At 33.1% G+C, this 8874-nt stretch overlaps 1 protein-coding gene across 1 annotated transcript; it reads left to right on the top strand.

Moving 5' to 3' along the window:
- Positions 1–3156: 3156 nt before the first annotated feature.
- LOC124921754 (dCTP pyrophosphatase 1-like) lies at positions 3157–3989 on the top strand. The gene is made up of 2 exons (XM_047462454.1): positions 3157–3299; positions 3505–3989. Exons 1-2 carry the CDS (start codon positions 3171–3173, stop codon positions 3859–3861), a joined length of 486 nt encoding a protein of 161 aa, XP_047318410.1. The 5' UTR covers positions 3157–3170; the 3' UTR covers positions 3862–3989.
- Positions 3990–8874: the final 4885 nt, after the last annotated feature.

Here is an 8874-nt window from a genome sequence, read left to right as displayed (position 1 = left end):
GATGTTTATAATACAGATTTATGTTCTTATTTCCATATCTCCATTTCAAACCCTAACCCTAACTCAAATCGATTTATGTTCATGTTTCCAGTATTTCCATCTGAAAACCCTAAATCAATTTATGTTCTTATTGTCTATTATCTTCATTTCAAACGATTTATGTTATTCTTAATCAAACTCTAACCCTAAATCAATTAAATCTGTTCACATTTGTTCATATTGGTTCATATTGGTTCATATTTGTTCATACTGGTTCATACTGGTTCATTTGGTTCATTTTTCTATTCATCTTATTGTTCTTATGTCGATGATGATATTTGCAGATCATATGGGTTCCGTTTCGCGAAAGGCTTCTCGTTTCGCGAAGGGCTTCTCGTTACGCGAAGGGCTTCTCGTTTTGCGAAGGGCTTCTCGTTTCGCGAAGGGCTTCACGTTTCGCGAAGGGGCTTCACGTTTCGTCATATGGGTCTGGATTCAGTGAAGAAGTACTTACAGCAAGATGGAAACCGGCTAAGTGTCGACGTTATAGATGAAGGATTTTCTTAATAGTCAATACAATTGAGTTGTTTTCATTTAGGTGTTCTATAATTATATGTTAAAGGGTTTATTTGTAGAATTACATTTTGAAAGGGGGGAGACATAGAGAAATTGAGATTGGACTTGGATAAACTTCCCTTCATATTAAGGGACTTTAATCCAATTTGCATTATTAAACTAATCCTAATGAAAATTAAAATAAGCTTCATTTCCTCAGATTCTCTAATTAAAAGGAAGTTTCATTTCTTTTGTCTGTTTTATTTTTTTAATCAGATATATATAAAGTTTTTCTAATTATTAATGTAATATTGTACTATGTAGGGGTGTTCATCGGTACGGTTTCGGGTTATTCGAGTTCCTCAATTCGGTTTCTTCAAATTTTTTATTTTTTTTCGTCAATTCGAAAACCGAACCGAATTCGAATAAATTCTAATTAAACCGAACCGAATTTTATTCAAACCGAATTCAATTTTCTTTTATTTTAAACTCAAAATAAAATGTACAAACCAAGAATTGAACCCAAGGTCTGTACCATGGTAAAGTACTATTCTACCACTAGACCACTAGTGTTTTTGTTTTTTTTATTATAAATCTTAATTCAACATATTCTAGTTTGATTATTTTGAACTTATTCTTAAGTTAAGTTTGGAAAAATAAATAATAAAAAATGAATTCGGTTTTCGGTTTGGTTTTCGAGTTAAAACCCAAACTCGAAAACCAATTCGAAAACCGTATTTGAATTCGAATTAGTTTGAAATTCGATTCGAAAACCGAAAATAAAATTCGAATTCGGTTTATTCGAATTTGGTGAATTCAAATTCGGTCGGATATTCGGTTCAGACCAAATATTGAACACCCCTAGTACTATCATCCTGTCACCTAAAGAAATCAAATGATAAACATATTTTTGTTATTTACAATTTGGGATAGAAATTTAAGACAAAACTCACCAAAATGGAATTTTTTTATCATTCATACTCACCAAGAAGTTTCAAACTAGACTAGAGAATTATCATATATATAGCTATAAAAAAACAAAAAATGGAGGACCAGTCTAGTTATTATTTGAACAAATAAGATATATCTTTTCTTTGGATATTGGTGGTAGTCTATTATGGAAATGAAGAATTGTTCTCATTCACCTAATCATTCACCTAATCTTTTCTTTGTCCTCGTCAATTTGTTCTAGTTGTTCATATCGCGCACCACCACGCCCATTATTATGATTGTCTGTTTTTTCATAGTCGTCTTCGTAGTGCCTATGGTGTCGTCGACGACATTTATGTTCATACAATCCCTCCACTTAATCCTCCAGTTCATCACGATCCTTTGGCTTCTCATAAGATCGCTCACGAGATTTCTTCCAATCACCCTCTCTATCTATTCCCTTTTCATGGGATTTTTTCCTACACATGATGGGGTGAACATCAGAATCATTCATATCAAAATGCACAAACTAAAATTCAGATTCAAAAAACACTAATTGTGTTTGGGAGAGGACCGAGAGGTACAATTCCAATTCTTTTGTTTGTTTAACAATTTAAAACTAAGAATTCAAATGAAAGCACCAAGGGTGTATATAGTATTACCGGTCTGCATGACGGTCATTGCGTGCCCTTGGTGGCTCCTCTGATCTTGGCGGCCCTCCAGATTGCAGTTGTTGCTCTCTAATATTGTGAGAAATAGGAAAATCAGTAAAACTGTTCATAAATATAGTAATTAACCAGAAAAACAATACAATATCGGTGAAAATAGTCAAACTAAACTAGACAATGGTAACAACCCACTAGTATTTAGTATTTTTTAGTATATAAACGTACTATCTTCATAGTTTTCAAACGTGAAGCCCTTCGCGAAACGAGAAGCCTTTAGCGTAACGAGAAGCCCTTCGCGAAACGAGAAGCCCTTCGCGAAACAGAACTCATATGATCTGTAAATATCATCATCGACATAAGAACAATAAGATGAACAAAAAAAATGAACAAATATGAACCAATATGAACAGATTTAATTGATTTAGAGTTAGAGTTTGATTAAGAGCAACATAAATCGTTTGAAATGAAGATAATAGACAATAAGAACATAAATTGATTTAGGGTTTTCAGATGGAGATATTGGAAACATGAACATAAATCGATTTGGGTTAGGGTTTAAAATGAAGATATGGAAATAAGAACATAAATCTATATTATAAACTTCGATTCAGGTTAAGGTTTTCTTACCTTTGTAGATTCAGGGGGCAAAGTCGTAGTCGTCGTCGCCGAAGTTTTTGCCGCCGCCTACGAACAAGAACAGAGAGAGAAGAGAGAGAAACGAAATGAAAAAATTTGAGTATTTATATTAAACCTAATTCACTTCACGCGAAAAAAGTAATTTTGTCTAAGAAAAATAAAGTGGTCATCAAATCAATTTTAATTATTAGTGACCACGGAAACAAATGCTCCATCTTTAGGGTCATTTCGTCCAATTTGTGTCCGGTCGATACTATGAGTATAAAAAAAATGGAGTTTTTAAGATAATAAAAAAAAATAATAATAAAAAAAAATAAAAAAGTAAATTGGTTTTTGAGGTCCAGTGATAAACCATGGGGTTTGTGGCTTTGTGCAGTCATTTCGTTCTCATCGTGTCTGGACATGGCAGAGGGTTTAGTGAGAGAAACCTCGAGTGTTACTCTAGACGATTTGAAGAAGAAAATGGCGGATTTTGCTAGGGAAAGGGACTGGGATCAGTTCCATAGCCCTAGAAATCTCCTCCTTGCCCTGGTACGATTTTTCATTCAACCTCCCGTCTTATGTTCTGTAGTACAAGTTTTACATAATCTTCCTTTCGCAAATGCTAACTGATTTGCATGTTATGAAGTTAAGAATGTTGATTATTTGGACATTGCATGGTCTATTTGATCGATTACATACAACATATATGTTTAGGGTAAATGAGATTGATCGATTGTGTGTATAATAACAACAGGTAGGAGAAGTGGGTGAGTTGTCAGAGATATTTCAATGGAAAGGAGAGGTGGAAAGAGGGCTTAACGATTGGAAGGAAGAAGATAAGATACATTTAGGAGAAGAGCTTTCAGATGTATTGCTTTACCTTGTTAGGCTTTCTGACATTTGTGGTGTAGATCTTGGAAAGGCTGCTCTGCGTAAGATGGAATTGAATGCTATCAAATACCCAGTTGATTTATGTAAAGGCTCATCAAAGAAGGTGAAGAAGAAGCAGAAGATGATGATGAAGGATGATGGTGCTGATAATGGTGGTGGGTCTTCTTCTCCATCTCAGCCACTGATTAGTAATGGGGTGAACGAATCTGCTGATGTTTGATCTTTCTGTGCACTTCTTTGTGGTTGTTGTTGGTTTTGCACTTTTTTCTCTTTTGTACTTGAATTGAAGACTTCATTGTTGTTGATGATGGTGATGGTGTTATGCTGTGTAATCCCTTTATGGGTGTTTGTTTATGTCACTTTTTTTACTATTCAGTCTACTCCTCTTCTTTACTCTGTTTCTTTATCTTCTTTGACCTTTGCTCTCTATAGGATGATGGGTTTTATTTTTTAAGTCAAAGTTTGTATCTTTTACAAACTATAAGAAGAGATTAAAGAAAGAAAAATAGAATGGAAAAGAAAAGAGAACATGAAGTGAATTTGTAACATATTTTACATAAATTTGTGACACATGATTTAAATCAAGCTTTCAAGGTGATAATATTGATATGTACTTATTTCAATTTTATATTTAGAAGACATTTTTAATATAAATATTTTTTAATAAACATTATATATTATTAATATTATAACCATCAAATATCTTCCGTTTACAATACTAATTAAGAAGGCTCAAGTCAATAATTTTAGTAAGATTGATATCAACATGAACAAGTTGATTACCATCTCTTGTAACAAAAATAAAAATGTATCTAGAAAATGAATATCAACAACCATTTTCTTAATTTATTAAAGACATCCACTATTTTTTTAATTCAAAACTTAAATCAAAATGTTTTATTCACATTCAATAAACGTTATGAAACTCAAATTTACATCAAAGTATCAAATATGGCCCAGCCATAATTTCAGCTATAATCCTTGAAATTGACCGGTCATAGTGTAAGAGCTCCTATAGGCGGGCCTCCACAGGGCAATCAAAATCAGCCAAATGTCACCTATATATTAATAAAGTATTTAATCAATTAAATTATGTTATTTTTAAAAATAATATAAAATTATTATATTTATTTAATAAAATATAATATATAATTATTGAATTAAAATAATAATAACAAATTTCTTTTTGGGATAAAATCAATTGAGTATCTAGATTTTAGAAAATATACATTTTACTCGTGTTTAAAAAATATTTAAAAAGGTACATATCCTTGCATCCGAGCAAATTTTAAAAAATCAGCGTTGAATTAGTAATATAAGGTGACAGCTTTGAAATTAATTGTGATTAATTATGCATTCTTATGGAAAGTTATTACGTTCTATTGTCACGTCATATAAAAAAAAAAATAACCTTAGGTAAACAATTAATATTTTTTTAAACAGGAATAAATTGTTTATTTTTAAAAAGATAAGGTACTAAAAATGTCTTTTATTCCTTTCAGAAACTCCAATAGTCAGGCCCTCTATTATCGGTCAGGCCACTAATAGCAAATGTTTCTTTATTGTTGATCCAGTATGATTGAAAGGAGCCTTGATAACAAAATGGGCTTTAAAGTGTTTTGACCCATTTCTTAAGATCCATTTACATCCAAAAATTAAAAAGGAAATCTCAGATTCTCTCTTTACAAAAATAAATTTAAAAAGTAACAGAAAACAAATTCAATTATATAAAATTAAGTTGTTATCCATAATCAAACCTATATTAACTAATCAGTGAGTGAGTTTTACTTTTACAAAATTATCGAAAAAAACAAAAGGTCACCAAAAGCATTATCAAAATTTATAAAAATTAAGATTATATAAATTATACAAAAATGACATACTTGGCAAGTATAACATCCAACCAATCATAAATCATCTTCATGATTAATGAATAATACAATACAATTATAAAATATAAGATAAAAAAAACACTAAAAGAGTATTAAAAAAAGAAGGGTAAGTAAAAATAAAAATTAACCCTTATATATCGAATCTGTTGAATAGACTTAAATAATTAAATAATTGGGCTTTTTTAATGGGCCGACCAAAATTCTCTATTGGTTAGGATTTTTGTATTAAGATTTTAGGGGATCGAGTGTTATATAAACTCGTATTATAATCCTAATTTGTTATGTTATTATCTATGTAACAATTTTCTCAATAATAGTTTCTCTTTTGAGTGGACGTTACCACGTTTTATCTTGGTGAATCACAGTAAAAAAATTATCTTTTTTATTTCTTACGTCATCTATCACATTTCGTCTCAACAAATTGGTATCAGAGTAAGGTTAAATTGATCGTTTGTTTTTTTTTCAATTGAGATGGAAGTATTAAGCCTTAAAATCGACAAGTTCACGGGGAGAAACAATTTTAGCTTAGGGTAGATCAAGATAGGGCGCTGAAAATGTCGTCAGAAACATATATAACCGCTGAGATAGCCATTCTGGAGGAGAATGCACATTCAACAATAATGGTGTGCCTTGCAGATGATGTAATCATCGAGGTCTCAAAGGAGGAGAAGGCCAATGGGTTATGGTTGAAGTTTGAGAGTCTCTATATGCCATTGTTGGGAAAGATACAATAAGTCTGGAAGATGTCAGGTCTGCCAATCATTTAAAGGATCTATGCCATATGGCAGTTGGTACAATTACAAAAAATCAAGCTTCAGAGTTGTTTACCAGCGGAGGTAACAGACGAGTGAAAGAAAAGAAACACGACAAGTCATTTACTTCAAAGGGTTTCTAAGCCAACTGATATCTGTAATTAATGCAAAGAGAAAGGACGTTGGAAAAATGAATATCCTTTAAGAAAAATCCACAAAAATTTGGTTCTAGTTTTGTAACTGTTGCAGAAGATAATACATTATCTGATGATGATATTGTTTTAGTGGTAGATGAACACACTCATCAAGATGATACATGGGTTCTTGATTCTAGAGCTTCGTATCATATTTGTTCTCAAAGAGAGTAATTAGAATCTTACAAACATGTATATGGTGGTAGTGTTTCTATGGACAATAGTTCTGTTTGTAAGATAGTTGGGATTCACTCAATCAATATCAAGACACACAATGATAGATTTTATACACTGAATGAGGTTAGACATGCTTAACTTATTACTAAGAATTTGATATCTCTAAGTATGCTAGATAGTAAGGGATTCTAGATCAACGGTGAAAATGGAGTTTTGAATATCTATAAGGGTTCTGATTTTATTCTGAAAGGTATCAAGAATGGTACTCTGTATTTCTTACAGAGTTCTATTGTCTCAGGTTTTGTTTTTGTTGCATCCTCAGAGATTCACAAGGATGATATGACTAAACTTTGGCATATGAGGTTTGGTCATATGAGTGAAAGGGATGTAGATTCTAGCAAAGGAGAATCTTCTTGGTGATCACAAGATCACGAGTCCTTTTGTGAGCATTGTATTTTTGGGAAACTATATCACAACAAGTTTCCAAATGTTATTCACAGAATAAAAGACACACTTGATTATATCCATTCGAATTTTTGGGGTCCGGCTAGAGTTAAATCTCTTGGAAGTCAAAGATATTTCTTGACAATCATTGATGATTTTTCAAGGATAACTTGGTTATTTGTCATAAAAAATAAAGGAGAAGCCTTCAAATATTCAAAAGAGTGGAAAACATTGGTGGAAAATCAAACTGGGAAGAAGATCAAGAGGTTGCGAACTAACAATGGTCTGAAGTTTTGTTCGTGAGATTTCGATCAATTCTGCAAGGATGTAGAAATTGTTCGACATCACACGGTAAGGAATATGCACAGCAGAGTGATATAGCTAAAAGAATGAATCATACATTAATGGAGAGAGCAAGGTGCATGCTCTCTAATGCAAAACTTGATAAAAGTTTTTGGGCAGCCGTAGTGACTATAGCATGCTATTTTATAAATCATGGGCCTCACACCGGGATTAACTGCAAAATACCTTACGAGATATGGTCTGGAAAATATGTTGATTACTTAAGTCTAAAAGTTTTTGGTTGCACAATTTATTATCATGTCAGTGAGGGTAAACTAGATCCAAGAGCGGGGAAAGGAGTATTTGTGGGCTATGGAGATGGTGTCAAATGATATAGAGTATGGTCTCCATCCGAGAGAAGAGTTATTCTAAGTAGTAACTGTTGTTTTTTGGCACAATTAGAATCCCATATTGGAAGATAATGGGAGTGAAAGAAGTTTCTTAGTATATAAAAGAAACTATATTCACAATTAGCATAAATCCCACATCGGAAGATGATGGAAGTTGGGGAAGTTTCTTAGTGTATAAAAGAAACTCTCCCCTCTTTGGTTTATTGCACCCAAATTTGTATCTCTTCTTCCTTATTAATTGATAGCCTTAGTGATCGGAGACGTAGGCAACATTTTGTCCGAACTCCGTTATCAAATTCTGTTTGTGTTTTTTCAGTTTGTTTTCTTGTTTTGTAGTTCTGTCAGGGGTTTTCCCCAACAAGTGGTATCAGAGCCGAAGGTTCGTCCTTGACATGGTGGAGTCTTCAAAAGGGGCGTCAACTCCTTCGTCATCTTGGACGAGGGCACCGATATCGAATTTGAAGTTTGCGGTGAAGATCTTTGATGGAACTGGGCATTTCGGCATGTGGCAAGGTGAGGTTCTAGATTGTCTTTTCAGCAGGGTCTAGATGTTGCTATTGAGGTTGGGAAGTCAAATGGGTTAGAAGAAAAAGAGTGGAGTATCATGAATCGGTTGGCGTGCGGAACAATTCGATCGTGCCTGTCCAGAGAGCAGAAGTATGTTGTGAAGAATGAAACTTCTGCACAGAAACTGTGGCAAGCATTGGAAGATAAATTTCTGAAGAAGAGTGGTCAGAATAAGCTCCTTATGAAGAAGGGACTGTTTCGGTTTGATTACCAATCAGGTACTACTATGAATGAGCATATAACTAAGTTTAATGAATTAGTAGCAGATCTGTTAAACATTGACGTTAGGTTTGAGGATGAAGATCTTGCGTTGATGTTGCTATCGTCCCTTCCTGATGAATTTGAACACTTAGAAACATCGTTACTTCATGGGAAGGGAAATGTTTCTCTTGATGCTGTAAGTTCTGCTTTATATAGTCATGAATTGAGAAAGAAGGATAAAAAGAAAAGCAAAGTAGGTACATCAGATGAAACATTGATGGTCAGGGGCCGTCAGATGAAGCATTGATGGTCAG

The sequence above is a fragment of the Impatiens glandulifera genome, chromosome 1 (assembly GCF_907164915.1).
Source record: "Impatiens glandulifera chromosome 1, dImpGla2.1, whole genome shotgun sequence".
Classification (NCBI taxonomy): Eukaryota; Viridiplantae; Streptophyta; class Magnoliopsida; order Ericales; family Balsaminaceae; genus Impatiens; species Impatiens glandulifera.
This window is presented reverse-complemented; position numbering and strand designations above follow the sequence as displayed.

Excerpts from the sequence above, each read along its gene's own strand:
- LOC124921754 (XM_047462454.1), top strand. The coding sequence starts at position 3,171 with ATGGCAGAGGGTTTAGTGAGAGAAACCTCGAGTGTTACTCTAGACGAT. Across the intron at positions 3,300-3,504 it reads GAAATCTCCTCCTTGCCCTG|GTAGGAGAAGTGGGTGAGTT; the intron begins GTACGATTTTTC and ends TAATAACAACAG.